The sequence below is a fragment of the Xyrauchen texanus genome, chromosome 14, assembly GCF_025860055.1.
Source record: "Xyrauchen texanus isolate HMW12.3.18 chromosome 14, RBS_HiC_50CHRs, whole genome shotgun sequence".
NCBI lineage: Eukaryota > Metazoa > Chordata > Actinopteri > Cypriniformes > Catostomidae > Xyrauchen > Xyrauchen texanus.
In genome coordinates, this window is record NC_068289.1 from 20,729,120 (window position 1) to 20,749,375 (window position 20,256).

The 20,256-nt window shown below is 36.2% G+C and overlaps 1 protein-coding gene across 1 annotated transcript in view; it reads left to right on the plus strand.

Moving 5' to 3' along the window:
• The window catches only part of LOC127654763 (neurabin-1-like), a 92,965-nt gene that overhangs the window by 65,796 nt on the left and 6,913 nt on the right, over nucleotides 1-20,256 (plus strand). Inside the window, exons 14-16 of the mRNA XM_052142113.1 lie at nucleotides 4,504-4,555; nucleotides 4,687-4,755; nucleotides 5,113-5,311. Coding sequence (XP_051998073.1) covers nucleotides 4,504-4,555; nucleotides 4,687-4,755; nucleotides 5,113-5,311 — 320 coding nt within the window. The remainder of the gene's footprint in view (nucleotides 1-4,503; nucleotides 4,556-4,686; nucleotides 4,756-5,112; nucleotides 5,312-20,256) is intronic.

The following is a 20,256-nucleotide window of genomic DNA, read 5'->3' on the forward strand; positions in this document are numbered from 1 at the left end:
TTGTGAAATTTTAAGAAATGCCAAGCTATAGAAAGTCCATTTTTTTTCATCAAATAGTTTATTATGTGTCCAGGCGTGTTAGTTATTCATGTTTTTGAGATGATATAGACATTACAGCTGATTTTCTAGAGATCAAGATTTAAACAATTCTGAGTCTATTTACCGATTATCATTGTCCCATGTCTTTCAAACATGTTGAGTGGTCCAAACATCGTCTGCAGCCTGAAACTGAACTTTTGGTCGGATTTTAGGATTGAATGCACTTCAATGCATAGAGTGTTATAGGATGCTCCCTTGCTCTCTAATTAGTGAATGACTTAACTCCAGTGTGTTGTTGTCTGTCTGCACTGGTCTCAGAACAGTTTCAAATGCACCTTATTTTTATCTTCTCTCCATATAAAGCCTCTGAATGCCAAATTTTTCAGCTTTGGATGAATACGTTTATTCTCAATGTGAAAATGCACAGTAAATATACAGGAATGCATTTACTAATGTTACTGAATAAGCACCTTATTGTACAGTGTTGACAAACAAATATATAACAACATTTTGTTTTAAATGAAGCAAAATAACCCATAGATTTGTTACTGTGAAAAGTTATTCAAAATAACATACAGGTTTTTGGAGCGACTTGTCAGAAAACCACTCCACAGCACTCATCCGAGTACTTCATGTTTATCAGTGAACCAAATCTGGAAAAATTAACTAAATATTTAAAGCAGAATATCAAATGAAACTAGAGATGCTGTTCTTTAAATTTTTTCACTGAAACATGTTTGGTTGTAAAGTGATTTCTTACCAGAGGCACTTTTGTTGGCGCTGCATCCATAGGAGCACTTCACGGAAATTGACAGCATGCTATTGTGTCACGTGACTCTGTGCAGCAGAAGTTAACCCTTTAAAAAACAGTCTAGAATCTTGTGAACAGTTTTTAGTCAGTTATTATTCATTTAAATTCTGCATTGCGTATAGCGAATTCAAAATATGGAGTCCTCGCATGAGGCCGCAGGGTCGTGCGTGGAAAAGCAAGCCTAAAATACTTGGGGACTTTTATTTTGCAATGGATACTTGGTTCTGGTACATTGCTCTATATGTAAATATTCCCCAAATTATGCTTTCTTTAGCCTATAAATTCACCAGATGAAGGGTTTTGTGTATATATATATATTTTACTAGACAAGGTTTAATAAGGAATTTGGTTAATTATTATGCACAATTTATGCAGTTGGAGACACGATGTATGTACTGACTTGGCGCTCCGTGTAGTCACCTTTTTCTTTGCATGCTCGCTTGAATTTAGTACACTTGATTATGTAATAAAAATGATTAAAAATGCATTGAAGGACAAACATATGGGTGAATATTTTCATTGATAAAATATTTAGATCCCCACATGATGGTTTTTATTTCACATCTAGAGGCCGATGTTATAACATAGAACCATAGAAAAGAGTTCTAATTATTGAATCCTTAAGCGCTGGCCGAAGAACATGGAGGAATAATAAAAAAAATAAAAAAACTCTCCACTACTTTTACCATAGATTTTTGCTTATAACCGATAGCCCCAAAATGTAACTATCGGCATAGATTAATCTGTAAAACCATTATATCATTCTACCTCTATTTTGTATAAGCCCCTTTTGCTTAAGTCACAGCAACACTTGAACTGGTATGGGCTCCACAAGTTTGTACAAGTTTGACAAAACCTGATGAAGTGTGTTGTTTGGTGCAATGGTTGATTTACAATTAAGTGGTACCTCTGCTGTTAGAATGCCTTTGAACAGATAAGTGTTTACACGGCCAATGTGGTTACATGCGTTTTCCACTCCGAAAACAGTTGAAGTGGACGAATCTCAAAATGTTTTGAACCCTGTATTGTCTCTGGCCTTTCCCCATTTCAAACGGATCTCCCAAAACACATCTTGATAACAGGTGTATACGGGCCTAAAACACTGAAGGCTGTTGCTTTGTAACCAGTTGTCGATTTGTAAATACATTTCAAAAGGGATGGTGTAGTCAAAAAAAAATAATTATATTAATAATAAAGTATCAATGACCCATAATACTTATGGGTCATTGACAAATAAGGTTGTCCAAGGTGTTAAAATGAGAGATCTTTTTAAAATCTAGTTTTAAACACTTAAGCCATGCTCTCAGAAATGTAATCATATATTGTTTGTTTTATTTTATAGCATTCTCAAAAAAATAAAAAAAATAAATGATCTGAAATTGTCATGTGGTGTAACCATCAAGTAAAAAGTATTATAATACTTTGCACCATGAATACATGTGATTGAAAACTTTTTGGAAATGAATGATTAATTAGTTTATAAACACTTTTTTCTATAAGTATATATATAATATATATATATATATATATATATATATATTTAAATATAATTAATTTTTGAGTCAAAAATATCAAGATGTTTTCTCAGGGTTCCACAACATGACTTGAACAAAATGTGTCTTTTCATAAAAATGTAAAAATAATTATCACATGTCTCAGTCTTGAGGGTCTAAAAGGGTCTGCTCTGTGTATGGTTTGGCAAAGTTAGGCTAAATACATACAAATTGTGCCATTTTGATTTAATGTGCTGAATAACGTCATTTTTCCCATCGTGTCCAATATTAAAATTAGTGCGACACACATAGCAAAATATGTCGGTATTGTCGATATATTAAATTAAATTCTTCCGTCCAGCTGTTGTTAAATGTACATGTATACTTGCTTTTTTCACCGGAGCACCACCTGAGTCTTCTTCTCCCATCTACAAGTGATGCTTGATTCAACTTCCCACGTCTACTACCTGCGCAGATATAAAAATGTCTAGATCTGCAACTGGGTTGTAGGTTGCCAGGTTGAGGTCACAAATGATTTGAAATTTGTATGATGTGTCGATTGTGTGAGTAGGATTGCAATCGGTGCATCTCTAGTAATGATGCTTCCACTGTCATCTGTATGTTTTGGTGTGCATTTTGCTCGCTTCAGAAGCGGAATTAAACCGCGCTATACAGATTCATTATGAACACCGATTAATCATAGCAGCACGAGGACAGAGCAGATGCGGTAACTCACTGACTGGTCTCAACCGAACAGAATATTTTAAAAGAGTTTGTGAACCAGTGAGGTGTGCAGTGGGGATTGCCAAACCCGTTTGAATGTGGTACAGAATTGAAGAAGAAAAAAAATTGATGAAAAGTTTACTTTTAGGCTGCAGATGATGTTTGGGCCACTCAACATGTTTGTCAGACATGGGACAATGATAATCAGTACATGGATTCAGAATTTTATAATGCTAAATTTTATTATAACATGATTGGCAGTGATTGGATGAGGGTTATTCGAATTAGAATGATTTATTCAGCTTTACAGAAAAGCTGTTATGTCTGTAACGTCCCAAAAATATGAATTACCTATACTCCTGGACACATAATAAACAATTTGATGAAAAAAATCTGACTTTCTATAGCTTGGTGTTATTTACAATTTTACAATGTAAGTCTTGCTGTCCACATATGAGGACATACCGACAAAACGATTTGCTCTAGAAATTATTATTATTATTATTAACATGTTTATTAGGTGCTATTAGTTACAAGTCAAAATGGAAATGGTAAATGCATACAGCAGTCATGTGGGGGTCTCAAGAGTTTAAACAGTGGTGTAAAAAAGTTGTTCTACACAAAAGCATTTTAAACCCTGAAAACGGGTTGGAATTAAAAACATGTACATGTTGTAACTGTACACTCGTCAATATCTCACCTTCTGTTTCTCTTCTTTTTTCCTTTCTTGAACTGTTTTCTTTGCCACTTTTCAAAACTTGCCTTACCTTCAGTGGCGTAAGTTTCATGTGAACACTAGAAAGTTCAACACATCGCTAAACTCCGACATACCTGATTACCAGTGTTTTCAGAAAACCGGTGTCTTTTGCAGTGGAGAGAAAGATCACACACTCAAGATTGCCAGTTTGCATGATTAAAGCAGATTATTTCCAAACTGTACAAGTGAAAATCTAATTTGGGGATTTCACCTATAGAAATCTGGCAACCCGAAAAATGTCAATCTAATTCTGATCGGCTAATTACCAATATTTAACGTCTGTTATTTATAAAATGTAGAAAATGTCAAATCTTACTTGCATGATAAGTAATACATAACACAATTGATCTAAAGGGGATGGAAAGGGGGGATGGTGGCGTTACAAGGTGGATGCTTTTTGGTATTTCTTGCAACAACGGGGACGGCATCCCCTCATATCCCCCCTCAACTCGAGCCCTGTGTGTAATATATGTGGAACTTTTACCTGAAAAGTTCTTGCAGGAGTTTTACCTCCATTCATCAGGTTTACTGTGTGAAAGTGTCTATTATGATGTTGAATATGATGTAGCGTTTTCTCTGCAAAAGGAACCAGCTAATCAATTCATGAGCAGATGTGTTTGTTTGGACTGTTACAGATGTGTGGCTGTGTTTGTGCTCTGATTCAATTGTGTTTATTTCAGATGAGTCCAATGATGCTGCTGGAAAAAACAAAAGGAGATTCCCAGATTTTGGGTAGGTGCAAAAAAAATGTAAACAACAAATCATTATACCCTTATAACCTCTATCAGTTGTCTGGCAAATTGTATTTTGTTTTGTTTTCTGTGTATGTGTATTTCTGATTCTATTGTCTATTGTTCTGAAAGTGGCTTGCGTAAATCTGGAGGAAAAGGGAAAAAACAAAAAGAAGCTATGAGGGCGTCACTGGACAGCAGGTATACACACACACACAGTTTCTAATTAGTGGAGACTGGGGTGCAATTTCAACACTAAATTTCTTCAATCTCAAACAAGTTAGAGTGATGGCACTTATAGATTTCTCTCTCTGCATGCTATAGAAATATGTACATTCTAGGGACCATATTGAATTTTTGATGGGAATGAAGTGGTGAATAAAAATCTCGTCTACCTGACTAAGGTCAACAGCGGAGCTTCAATTAGTGCAATGAAATCCATACAAAAATGACCAACGTTGCAGAGAAGGTTTTGTAATGTAAAGTAAAAGTGAATAAATTACACATGCTAACACCGTTACTGGTAGCTAAAAGATCATATGTCATCTTGTGTTTTAGGGGTTCAGCAGAGCTCCTGGAGGAGTCGTGTGGAGACGTTCGAGTCTCACCCTCAGAGTCCATGACCTCGATCCCCACCTGCATGCCTTTCTCCTGGTTTGGAGACAAGGAGAGAGACAGAGACCCATCTTCCTCGTCCAGCAGTCTCCCATACACCACTGCAGACACCAGCGAGCACACACACAACTCCAAACACAAGGTGAGATTACTGGTGAAGATCCACACCGGGTTTTTCAGGTTTCTTTCCTTTTTTGTAAACAAGGAATTTTGTTCACAAAAATACAGACATTAAAAGGATAGTTCACCCAAAATGAAAATTCTCTCATTTAACCACTCTCATGCCATCCCAGATGTGTATGTCTTTCTTTCTTCTGCGGAACACAAATTAAGATTTTCAGAAGAATATTTCAGCTCTGTAGGTCCATGCAATTGTGGCCAGAATTTGAAGGTCCAAAAAGCACAAAGGCAGCATAAAAGTAATTAATATGACTCTAGTGGTGAAATCCATATCTTCTGAAACAATATAATCAGTGTGAGTGAGAAACAGATAAATATTTAAGTTCTTTTTTACAATAAATTCACCTCCCTGTTAGTGGTTGGTGATGTGAATCGAATGTGAATCGGCAAATACAAAAGAAAAATGCGAAAGTGAACATTTAAAGTAAAAAAGGACTTCAATATGGATCTGTTTCTCACCCACACCTCATAACATTTCTGAAGGCATGGATTTAACCAAATAAACCAGAATGTTTGTGTGATCAGGTTATGGCAATTGGGTTAACACATTTACTTGACATATGCATAAGAAATCAGAAAATGACCAAATTTTTTTTATTTTAATATTATTCAAAATATTTGTATCGTTCTGAGACTGAGAAATGAATGTGTATGAATGAGATGACCCTTCTGATATAGCAATGGTCATAAAGTGAGTCATACCTGTAAGCACATGACGAAACGAAATAATAAACACAACAATATCTGGCAGTCAGCTGGACATTTAGAGAATAAATATGAGAGTGTTTTGTTGTATATGTTTGTAAAGTGAGAGTTGCTAAGGAAGAAACATTGTTGAAATGTTCTCGAGACTTTCAGCCATATGGATCTGATCATTCATCAGACCGAGAGAGAGAGACACAGGAAAAGAGACAGATGAGTTGGAAGCAGATAGATGGAGAGAAAACAGACTCAGTCAAACCATGTACTCTGAAGTCTCATTCAAGAGACACTATGTTGCTCTCTGTTGTTCTTGTGTGAAATGACTCCCTTGTCCATATATAGCAGGGTTCGGCAACCTTTTTGACATCGAGTGCCATTTTTTATTTTCCTGGTCAATGGCTTTTTTCTAATTTAATTGTTTATTTTTAATTTCAAATTATATTATCAGCATAACGGTTTGAGTGAAATTTTTTGCAAAACACGATGATTATGATATAATCAATAATAATAATTATTGTATAATAAGATAATGTGAATTTTGTGAAAGAAAGCTGTTAATGTCACAAATGTTCTTATTTGATTACAGATCATAAAATTGTGTGGAATCTTAAATATTTCTTATATTATGTCATACATTTTTCAAAACCTCACAGTGGGGTAATCACTAGAACAGAAGCAACAGCAAGAGAGGAGCCAGCTATTTTATTTATATTAAGTTTTTCGCACCTGCATTCAAATCTACAATACTTTGCAAAAGTTTTAGGTACTTGGGAAACATGTTGCATGTTGTGAGGATGCCTTAAAAAATAATGACATAAATAGTTTTCATTTATCACTAAATGTCATACAAAGTCCAGTAAACATAAAAAAGCCAAATCAATATTCTGTGTGGCCACCTTTGCTTTTAAAACAGCACCAATTTTCCAAGGTACACCTGGACAGAGTTTTTCTTGGTTGTTGGCATATAGGATGTTCCAAGCTTCTTGGAGAATTCATCACAGTTCTTCTATCTGTTTAGGCTGTCTCAATTGATTTTGTCTCTTCATGTAACCTCAGACTGACTTGATGTTGAGTGGGGGCTCTGTGGGGGAACATGACATCTGTTGCAGGGCTCCCTGTTCTTCTATTCTAATCTTTTCTATTTGCAAAAGGAAATGGGAGTCTAAAATGTATATTTCCTATTGACACACTAAAGCTGAAGACAAATGTTTTTGTGAAACTTCGTATGTGCCCAAGACATTTGCACAGTACTGTACATCTTGATGTAATCCTTCCTCGTTTATTACACAGCGTGTTTTCGTAAGCTGAATGGGAGATTAAACACTGTTAAAGTGTGACTAGACTCGCACTGCGCATGCAAGCCATACGCACATCACAAGCCGATCAACTATTTAGCCCTTTTCGGTGAATCGCACCTGCAACATCCTAAAACTTTATTTCCAGGTTTAATTTTTATTTTGAATAGACTCAGATTTTTTTAACCACACGAAGTGGGTTTATGTTTTCTCTTTTAATGGTTTAATGTAATTTTGAGTGTGACTATGGTTTAAGGAGTGTACTTGTATGCTGGGTTGGAAATCTCAAGTGGTGTTTTCCATATTACGTGTTCTGAAAGAGCTCAAAGAAACAAATGAAACAGAATGTAGGCTGTCATCCACGCTGCCTGACCGAAGCAAAGTGGTGTATTTACTCACACAATTAATCGAAAGTGAAGCACTGCCGGCTCGTGATGCACTAATAGATTGCACGCGCTGCATGAGTCTGTTAAGTATACTGCAGTGTTGTCACATTTAAAATTTGTGTTTAGCCTCCCATTCGGCTCATGAAAACAGTGCGTGATCATGAGGAAAGATTACATCAAGATATAGATTGGAATGTAGGTATTTATATAAGTAAAATAGTCTATACATCTCTTGCTGGCGTGCCAGTGATTACCCCTCCATAGTGCCAAAGGTTGCCGACATCCGCTATATAGGGTGTTTGCCAGTTTGTAGTTACAGGACAGTGAAGTGTACAGTTAATTATTTTATGCACATAATGCACTCTGATTTATACTGTACAACCAATTTTCATCTTGAAAACATTTGTGAACTCATACCAAAAGGGGGTCAGGGAAGGACATTCCCAAAAAATATGTAGAAGATTTGCATTAATATCTCCACACAGTCTCCAACATCCTGCTCCTTGTGTTGTTTTGATCAGGCATGGAAAATGTGTTACCCATTTCTTGAATCTGTTATCTATTCTGTTGGGAACAATCCCACTAAGTCATCCAAGTAACATAATGTCATTACCTTTTTCCAAATTCTTAACGATACATTTACCCAAGGACTATCCATTTCTAACAATTTACTCAATCTTTTATCTCCCAGCAACGCTTGAACTGGAGCCTCCTGGAATTTTGAAAATTCAATTTCTTTCCTGTTTGATCTATATTCAGGGTTACACCAATTCACTAGAGGTTTTATCTGAGCTGCATAGTAATAGTCTCTCAAACAGGGTAAAGCCATTCCCCCTTTGCTTTTTGACAATTGAAGGGTTTTAAATCGAACTCTGGGTTTCCTCCCTTGCCATCCAAATCTTGAGAATAATTTGCCCTATTCAAGGGATTGCTGGGCTAGTATATTTACTGGAAGGGACTGAAATAATTATAAAAGCCTTGGTAAAATATTAATCTTGATCATTTAGACCCTTAAGCAAACATGCTTAAACATGCTTAGAAAGGGGATAAGATTCCATCTCTGTATACATTTATAATTAGTGGCCCAAAACTTACTTGGAATATTTGTGCTATATCTTTTGGTAGAGTTACTCCTAGGTATTTCATTGAGGCAGATTTCCAATTAATATTATAATTTGATATAACAGAGCGTATAATTAAACATGAGTACTTGGGTTTTCAGTACATTCATTTTATAGCCTGAAAATTACCCAAAAGCCTCGAAGTGACATCAATTCAGGAAAAGACTGAGTTGGCTGCTTTAAGTAAACCGATATATATAATCAGAATAAGAGGCTTCCTTCTGAACCCCTGTCTCCATATTTATTCCTTTAATATTATTATTTTGCCTGATCCATGGATTTAGGGGCTCTATAAATAAAGCAAATCAAATTGGACTGATCAATCGATTTGTGCAACCCAAATCTATTCATAGCCATATACATTTATTTTCATCTCACCAAATCAAATGCCTTTTCGGCATCCAATCTAACCAACGTAGCTTCAACCTTGGGTTTAACTATATGACTGATAATATGTAAAGAACGTCTAATGTTGTCTTGTGTTTGCCAAACAAATCCAGTCTGATCTAAATTATTTAAATAAAATAGATGTAAATAATTTATAGTCTATATTTAAAATGCTGATAGGTCTAAAGATGTCACACTCCTTAGATTTGACTGAAATAATTGCTTCTCTCCATGAGAGAGGAATATCTCCACCCTTTAATACACAGTTAAAAGCAGAAAGTAACTTAGAGGTCAGTGATTCTCTAAGTATTTTGTACCAATCTGAAGTAAAGCCATCCATGCCTGGGGATTTATTCAAGTCAAGTCAAGTCAAGTCATTTTTATTTGTGTACCGCTTTTCACAACACACATCGTTTCAAAGCAGCTTTAAAGAAAATCATCCATTAACAAAACTGTAATATCTACAATGTCTTACAGTGATCATTGTGTAGTTTGATTAAATGTGATTTGTAAATTGTGTAAAAAAAAAAATGATAATTGGGGCCTGATCAATGATGGTGCAAGGACCCTTTTGTTGTTCTAGGCATTTATTATTATTATTATATAATAGCATTTTTGAGGGCCTAAACATACTCAAAAACTCATGAAACTTTACACATGCATCAGAAGTGGCAAAAATGTACCTCTGATATGGGTTTCAGAATTAGTTGTGGCAACATGGCTCATGGCTTTACCTACACGTATGCAAATCGGTACAAATGTGTAACATGCCAATACCTACAAAAAAGTCTCTTGGACCCATGCCCTAAACTCAACAAGAAGTCAGCAATTTGTATTTTTCTCTTCAATATTTGCACAGTTTTTGCCATTTCCAGGCCTCGTTCTTTAACAAACTCCTCCTAGAGATTTCATCAGATCTACTTCATATTTGGTTATTCTAATCTAAAGGCCTGGGCAATGCTAAATTGCAAAGCTTTTGAGTTTTCACTGCACAGCATGGCTGTGACGGTCTGACCAAGTTCGATGTTTCGCCATGAAAAAAGTTGTTATAACTCATACAATGTCCAATCTGCCCCATGTTTGGTAATAGTCCCGGCCTGGATACATCTACGTGCCAATATTCAGTTATAGTCATAGCACCACCTACTGGCAAAAGACAATTCCAGGTCTTGTACTTTAACAAACTCCTCCCAGAGATTTAATCAGATCAACATTATATTTAGTCAGTCTTAATCTAAAGGCCTTGGTGATGTTAAATTGCAAAGCTTTTGAGTTTGCGTTGAAGGGCGTGTCCGTGGCGGCCGGACAAATTTAGATATGAAACGAGTCACATTTTTGAGGCATAACATGCATGAAAACTAATGAAACTTTGCACACATCTCAAAAGTGGGGAAAATTTACATCTGATACTGGTTTTAGAATTAATTGTGGCCAAATGGCTCGATAGCGCCACCTTTCAAAGAAGCAGCCCTCATGCCACGTTTCACCTACACGTAAGAAAATCTGTAGGCATATGTAACATGTCAACACGTACAAAAAAGTGTTCCAGAACCATACCTAAACTCAAAAGGAAGTCAGCCATTGTGATTTTTGTCTTAAATTTTTGGTCAGTTTTTACCATTTCCAGGCCTTGTACTTTAATGAACTCCTCCTAGAGTTCATTAAATCACAATGTTTATATTTAGTCAGTCTAATCTAAAGGCCTTGGCAATGCTAAATTGCAAAGCTTTTGAGTTTTCTTTGAACAGCGTGTCCGTGGCGGCCTGACAAATTTCGATGTTTTGCCATGAAACAGGAAGTTGTTATAACTCAAACATAAAATGTCCCGTTCTGAATACACCTACGTGCCAATAGACATAGCACCACCTGCTGGCAACAGGAAATTACATGTTTTACACTGTGATACACTCTTAACAACATTTAAGTGCTAAAAAAAAAAACATATTGGAGTGACATTCCCCTGGCACAGCAGCCCCAAACGTGCACCAGGGTGCGATGGCCCTTTCATTGCTGCTTGCAGCTTTAATTGTATTTAGAACCCCTGTGAGCAAGCTGAATTCAACTGTGGCAAGGACCACAAAACTGCATAAGATGTTGGTTAATGGAGAAATATAACCTTGGGAGAAACCAGACTCACAGTGGCAGACAGTTTCCCTCTGACTACACAACATGAATATAATACCAAAAGTAGTTGTTTATGTGCAGTTCAAGTCATGGTGTAAAACTTTTATTTTAAACCATGACTTGAACTGCACATAAATCCACGATCCCGGTTCCGGGATTTAAAATTACGTCAGTAATAATGTACTTCCAATTTTAAATGTATGCGGAGGAGTTATGAGCTCATATCTGGTACCATTTGAAAGCTTAGAATGTCTACTTTCTTGAGATATGCATCACTTTGGCATTTGTTTTACACTAAGTAACTTATTTACAATAAATTACATAGTTCCACCCATCAAAAGTCGTGTCATAATTATGTGCGTTTTTGAATACATATGTCTCATATCGCTCAAATATGACGCACATGTACAAACCATGTATCAAATGAAAGCTCTCATTGCCAGTAAGAAGTTCCAATAAGTCTTTTTATTGAGGTATAATCACATATCTAATACACTTCGAATGAATCATGAAGTATACAATCAACATTTGTAAACATACAAGTGAAATTATTGAATATTTGCCGTGCTACTCGCACTACAGCACAGTTAGCCACAAATGCTACATAATCCTTTACCTTAGGTTATTCTCTGCAAAATGAGCCGTTTTTCGGTGTTTTCTGTGGTTGTGTGCCCAAGTAATCCCTCGAGTGCAGAAACCCCACAAAGTAATGTTATATGATATTCAACAATCCAGGAAAATATGTAAACATCCGATCCTGATAAAGCATATATTGCCGTAAAGCTTAGACCCTCCGCTTTCCGGCAATGTCTCTCAAGATCAAATAGACCAATCAGGGGCTGTGATATTGCATCCAGACTGTGAAGTGATCACTGGGTAGGTTACGTGCCCAAAACACACAGACGCTGTCTCACCAGACACCAGAGCGCATATTTACCACTTTCAACAGTGTTTTATGTAATGACAAAGGGTTTTCTGTAAAATTACACTGGGATTTTGCATTTATAGCACTGTATATGGGTATGGGGAGACTTTAGATTTGGGTAGGTGGAAAGTACACCAAAAAAAGGTAATATTCCTCCCTTCAAATAAATTGAAATGGATATTAAATAAAACATGATACAGACAAAATTCCTTTTTCAGGTATTTGCTGACATCTAGTGGAAACAGCCAAAACTGTCTGCTTGCTGCTAGGGTTTACAGGGCTTGAGTTATACACTTTCAAAAATGAATTTATATAAAAAAAATCAAAAAGCCTCTTTTTTTAGGAGGGTTATTACTGTTCAGACAACATATATTTAATTTTTTTTAATTTTTAGCAGTGTTTTATGCAACTTCAAAGGGTTTCCTGTAAAATGACACCAAAACTGTGTATTTAGGCCAAAGTATGTGGGAATGGGAAGCTTTTTAATTTGGGTAGGCCAAATCCAGGCGGAAATCCCCAAAAATGGCAAGGATCTTAAGAGGGTCCGTTTTTAAAAGATTCTGTATGAACTGTAAGATAAATGACTAATGTCCTTGATGTTCATCCTGGATTAACTGCAAAATTTACATCGATGCATTGTCCTTAGTTAGTTGGCTGATGAAGGTTTTAGTTGGCAATTATATGATGGTCTATGAATTCCATTACAAGAGTGTATTCTATCAATAGACAAAGGTGATGCAGGCAATCTACTTATTGCGGTGTTCAATTGCTCCATATTTATTTAGACTATTAGTCTCTTGTTGTATACCTGCAGAAACAGTAGGTAATTCCAAGGAGTTCATGAAATCCATAGCCTAGGGGTCTGTGTCTAATTGATGCTGAGTATATTGTTTCTTATAGAATTTCTCAGAAGTCTTAAGAATTTAATCTGTGCCATATTGTGTTGTTTTAGTAGGAGAATCGCAAATCTTATAAATAGTTCTGTCTGCTTGTTGTTTTCTTAATCTATAAGCCAAAAGTTTAATAGATTTACCACCCTCTTTATAATATTTTTGCTTTATAAATATATATTTTTCCTGTATTTCTTGCATATAAATATAACCTATTTCACCTTGAGTCTTTTTGATCTCTTGCTTTGATTTAGAGTCTAAATTCTTCTTATGTTGATTTAGTAATTCCACTAAACGTTGTTGTAGTTCGTTAAGTTTCTCCAGTCTAGTCTTTTTAAGTAATGCTGTAAAAGTGATCATTTTACCCCTCATCACAGCTTTGTATGCATCCCAAAGCATGGTTGGCAATACCTCTCCATTATCATTATGATCCAAATACCTTTCAATCTCAGTTTTGTTAGAATTGGGCTTCTTTTGATTGGATTGAGAACCCCATTTATGTTAAAGGTAACCACTTTAATATTATTTAACATCTTGTGCTAAAGACAGCTCTCTCTTTTTGCAGCCCCTCTTATGACATAACAATTTAGCAGGCATCCCCCTTCAATGAATGGCAGTGTAGAACTTTTAACAGGGTATGAACTTTTAAATAACAGAAACGCAACAAAAACTTTTAAGACTTCCAAAGTTGAGATCATTCTCATGACCTCGCTTGAGCCACACCGCTGCGGCTCTGGGGGAAGACTTCCATAGCCCGAACGGGGAGGGCCCCTTATGTTTACATTATTTGCAGTAAATCTTGCACACGTGTCAGATTGACAAATAAGTCCCGACCTTCGTTTTAGTGACATTATAACTAGGCAAAGAACAATTTGCTTCACTTCATCATTAAAAAAACATAACTCCAATCTGAGTAGAGGTAAGATTGACTTCCGGTATTACGTCCATAATAATGTTTTTCAGTATCCTTATTTAAACCGAGTCACTTAAGCCATCTCCCTGTATTTACCGTCTAAAAGTCTGAAGCTTTTCCTTATAAGTGGACTTATCTCGGTTGCGTCCTCTTCCTCCTCATCCGCCATTCATACACCAGTTGAGGCTTTGAATTTGGTCCATCAATGTCCCCAGAGGTTGAATGACCATGACGTGAAAAACCCTTTCCGCCAGATCCTTCATCGCCTCCTCTGCTGTATTGTACATCCGAGTGTCATCAGCAAAAAACACCTGCAATTTGGCTTCTGTACAATCTTTGCGCTTCCTAATGAAATCAGGAGCATAATCGTGGTCAATGTAAGCCCTTCTTCCATGCTGGTTTCAGAATGTCCTCCTTAATTCTGTAGCTGAGAAAGTTAACCACACTTGATCTTGGCAGTGCACTATCCGGTGGACAGGGAGCGAGCGCTCAATGTGCCCTTTCAATCTGAAGGGAGGCCTGGGTTTGCAGATCAAGCTTTTCCTTTAGCATGATTTTGATGAAAGAAACAATCGTTGCCGAGTTCTCTTCAGCCCCTTTCACGACCCCATAAATCCAGATATTATTTCACCTTAAATGGCCCACTTGGACTCTAATCCTCACTTTAGTTGGGTCTACAGTTTTAGCACCTTAGTCAATATGTTTTCGGAGTTTTGCAATCTCTCCTCTAATCCTACAATTTGACCTTCAGCTTCCTCTAATCTGTCGTTAGTTTTTTTTAAACTCCTCTTTGATTTAGAGCTGAACGATTAATCATTAAAAGATCACAATCTTGATTCAGACACCCACACAATCTCATTTCTAAATGACAACAATTCTGCAAATGTACGTTCCCATGGCATGCCTTTTGTAAGGCGGTCATATTTAAATTAGTAAATTCACTTCAAGATGCATTTTTAAATGTTTATTTTTATATGGCATCTACAAAAGAAAGCGCACCTGCACAAGATGCTGAACAAACTAAAATGCAGCAGCCAAAGACGTTTGTCCAGCACAGTGGTTTACAAACTGCAGGGTGCAGCCACGATTAGTCAGGAGTGTGACAGAATATCTGCTCAGTTCAATATTTTAATGCTAAAAAATTACAGCATGACCAAGATTGGACTAAATTCTCTATGCGTGCGCAGTTTGATTACAGCCAGCTGCTCTGAGACGCTCACATGCGTGTGTCTGCTTGTGCGCATGAGATTCTGCACTGTTTTTAATAGTGATTGACCACGTTTTTTTAATGGCCTATGTCCAGAGAACAGGGTAGCCAATAGGTAATTCAGATATATCACATAATTTAATATAGTAAATAACATAAAATTGCTAAAAAAAAATTATAAGCTCTTATTTAGCACTATATTTACTCAATTTCACTTTAACGTTGTAAAAAAGAATCTAACAATAATATTGTATATTAAATGGTAGATAGCAGTTTCTTCTGATTTCTGTTTAGTCATCACATTTGTATAATTTATTTGCACATTAAGAAATGGTTAATATATTAGGAAGACGGTCCAGTAACCATGGATGGCTTGTCCACGTTAGCAATCATATTTTTCCCAAAAATTCTGAAACAAACCAATTGCACATATAGTGCATAGTGAATAATACATTTACTTATAGCACACGTGAAGCAATTTTACTTTGAAGATGCACTCACGCTCGTGCGCATCCAGTGCGAGCAGGAATCTCCTGACAGTTTAAACAGCCTGTGTTGCTTGCTTGGATTGTCACGGACAGACCGTCATGATTTGTGAATCAGAGGAACTTTTGATTCTGGCTGATAGAATATGTGCTTCAGAGAAAGATATTAGATGAGCGCTCAGTGTTAAGAAAATGCAGAATTTTTTGTTAATGAATTACATCTTTTTAAACGAGATAGCTGCATATTTGCAGATGGTATATAATAGAAATGTTATTGATATTTGCCTTTTCATCATTAGAAAAGTTACAGTGAACTGTTGTGGAGAGACGGTTAGCATACATGCTTCAGAGGAAGATTTATGAACGTTCCACAGGATGCTGGATCTTCTGAAGTTGTGTGAGGTTGGTTTATTACATCTGTTTCAATGAGATATCGGTCTATTTGCAGACGGTATATGATATTAGTTTTATTGATAGTTGCCAATAAAGACAAGACCGTTAAAAGTTACAGGGAACTGTTGAGGAGAGAGAGGGAGAATGAAACAGGCGAGCACTTTAACATTATGTGCTCAAACGCATCTGCCGCGGCTCTGATATACAGACTTTTCAAATGAGACTGTGTTGCACACCGGTCTATTATTGTATTAACACAAAGGCACATAACAAAAAAAATGAACCGTGACTGGTCGTTTTCATGTCTCAGTCGCTTCACATGCAGCAGGCGATTTTCAGCGCCCTCAAGAAACAAATCAGCCAAAGGGGAAAATTTATCGGCCGATGCCAATAAATCAGCATATCGGGGCGATTTGTCTGCCTCAGCAATATATCGGTCGACCACTAGCTTTTAATAAAACCTATCTGTAGGCAATATTAATGTAAACATTTAAATTATGTAATGTATGTAAATATTTAATTTGTTTCATTTTGCATTAAATTATAAAAAAAAAAAAAAAAGTTTTTATATTATAATTTTAGAAATGTTTGTTATTGTTGCTGGAAAACTTAAAGCACTGTTTACTCTTCTCTATTTAATTACTGGCTCTTGAATAATTCCTTTACAAGCTTGAAGCAATTTTTACAAGGGAAACATGTAAAGGCCTCATTGTTTTAATTTAAATTGTTAATATTTTATTTAAAAGCAGTGTTTTATTGCATATTTGCTTACCAGTGCAACACAAACTGTTTATGAAGCTTTTCCCCTCTCGTTTTGCGTATTACTTAGCATGTGAGAAACCTAAATCTTTTTATTTCTGTTTTATTCACTTTTTAACATGATCTTTATTTTTTTGGCAATAATCACAAGGTGCTGTTTAGTTTGTAATGTATTCCTTGCGCCCTCTTGTGGACTTGAGACATTTTAAGTTTATATATTTGATTTACAACTTTATTGCATTTTTGCATTGATTGAAACAGGGCACATTTTGTCAGAACCTCTAGTACATTACGTTACTTTGTTTAGTACCCTTATGTCCAGGTTTTGTAAATCACTGAAATAATTTTTTTTTTTTTTCAGAATCGTGAGAGAATTTTGATCTTTATTTTAAGCAAAAAAATCATGATTCTCAGTTTATCCAGAATCGTGCAGCTCTACTTTGATTCCTTTTAGATTATCCAAATTATCTCGCCTGAAGTCTCATAGCTTGAAGGATTGTTGCTAGGCAAACCACCTCCTCTGGCTCCAGTGCGTTCTTGTCTGGGCCTTGTTTTGAATTCGGGTTTCTTCTCTTTCATGACTCTCAGATTGTGTTTGTTTCTTCTGCTTGCGCCTAGTCAGGATTTTTGCCCCATCCTCCATGTGGTCCGTTGCAAATTAAAGTTGCTATTCAAGATTTAGTGCTTATTTTTAACTGATTGTTGGGGAGACAAACTTTCAAGCTGCCATTAGTATGGTGACATCACTGGAAGAGCAGACTCTAAGCTTTCAAATGATACCTCATATACAATCATATTGAGTTCAGAGTAAAATTCACATTGCCTTTTGAAGGAATGCAATGTGAAGGTTAATCAAAGTAACATTTATACATGCCTAACACTATCAAAGTGGATATCAGATACAACAACGCTGCTACAACATGGTCCGCCATCTTGATTGTCTTGGGTTGAGTGGATCACATGACTGTGTTGTAGTGTGGACAGGGAAAATGGAAATATATGAAAACTATGACATATTTGCTGTCATGTGACACAAAGGCAGCTTTTTCAAATGTATCTACTTGAGAGAGTGTTTTGAAAAAGCTCATCTCAGTGTGGACGGAAGGCCAAAACATTTTCAAATGAAAATGTATTTGTTTGGATGTGCACAAAGTCCATATATGTTGCAAAGATGTTCAGGCATAGTGCTCTCGAGTGAACTATATATACTTTGTGTCCAAAATCGCTCAATCATTTTCGGTCGCCACTTCCCCATGTAGTGTACTATGTGGTGTTCTCTATTTAGGAAACAGTAAACGTGTGAGCAATTTTGGACATAGCTTTAGTTTTAAACTGTGTCTGTAAGAGTTTTGAAAGGTGATGTCATTTTACCCCTCTCCCCTAACAGACAAACCTCTCATGGTTATCTCTGTTCAGTCGATCCTTCGATTTGGTACAGTATATTTTCTGTTGTAGACTCTCGTAGATGTCTGACTTTAGCCTTAATAGCAGAATTATAGTTGAGCAACACCACTAATACATCTAGCACTAGATGTAGTATGTTTGTTCTCAATGCTATGTGATAGATGCATGATAGTACTTGTGATTTAATCAGTAAAATTGTGTCTGTAATAGATTTGATTTGACTATACAATCACTCCTGTTCTTCAAATGATTGATTATATATTCCGCCTCAAAATACAATGGTCTTTTATTATCAAACCAAGATTATGGGATGTATCTGGATTGGTGTTATTCTGTGCTGTTATATTGTTGTTGTTGCTGTAGAGTATCTGTAGGTTGTAGTGATTGACTGTATGGGTTTTCCAATGGCTGATGCTGATATCTACTGAGCATTGTGCCCAATGATAAATTAAATGCAGAGATTAACACGATAAAAGATAGTGTAATGATGGCAAATACAGGCATACACAATGGCAAAAAATTGTTTTTAAATATCTAAAAACATTTGAAAACAACATGTGTATTATGTTACTATTATTCTGCAGAATTGATTTATGGTTTTCCCTAGAGCTTTCAAGCTACATCCACCAGACTTGGCAAAGACCTTCAGACTGTTCTGATTCGAGTTGCTATATCTTTTCTAACTGATCGGGCAAACGAATATCCCCAAAATGCCATAAACTTGCATTGACGGAATGTTCAAACAAACTCTTTCATGGAATGTTTGTGATTTCAAACTCCAGCTGTCAAAAATGTCACACATGCGCGAAGCCTAATGGTGTGTTCAACCAGTCTGGCCATTCTCTGTTGACCTCTCTCATCAACAAGGCATTTCCATCTGCAAAACTGCTGCTCACTGGATGTTTTTTGTTTTTAGCACAATTCTGAGTAAATTCTAGAGACTGTTGTTTGTGAAAATCCCAGATCAGCAGTTACAGAAATACTGAAACCAGCCCATCTGGCACCAACAATAATGGCTGATTGGAGTATTTCTGTTTGATATGCCATTTTATTTAGCTATTGTTACTTGCCGGTCTTTCTTAGGTCTCAACTGTTTTGCAAGAACATATAGAGGCGAATTAATAAATTGACATTGGGAAAAATATTTTGCTGTTATCAACAACAAAGCCATTTTGAGTGTTACCATAGCAACTAATAACTTCCTAGATCTGTGAACTTGAACAGCTCAGAGTGGATTCTCTGACTTGCCATCTCATAATTACAGTAATTCTGACACGATGTAAGCGCAGCATTAAGCTTCTACACTTTACACTCTAATAACTAGCTAGAGCGCCATTGCAATGACTAGCAACCAACCAAAACAACCTAGTAATCTGCTAAAACAGCCTAGAAGCACCTAGCAACCAGCCAGAACACCCAAACAACCACTTAGTAGTGTACTGTTTGTCTGAATTTCTGTCTCTGTGTACTGACTGTAAGGCCAGACGAGAAGAAACTTAAATCTTTAAAATAATTTTAAATAAGTTTTTGCTAAACCAACATCAAACGTGACTTTTCAGTAGATTTTTGGAACTAGTACAAGGAAGAGGTAACACTTCTGTTCAACGAGCGGTATGGTTATTGGCTGACGCAGATAATCTAAAAATCCCAAATATTGGTAGATTAATTGATCTGGCTGATATATTGGTCTAACACTAGCTTTAGGCATTTCTAGTTGTTCTGTATGACTGACTGTATACAACTGTTGATGATGCTGGACCTGGTGACATTGAAAGACTTCTGAAGATCAAGATTATTTCACACTAGTAAATGGCTGAAAAGTTTGTTTGTATCTTTAATACACTGGGATAAATTTGAGATCTTTATTTTTGTGACGCTTGGAGGTATGGAGGTATATAATGGACCAAATTTAATAT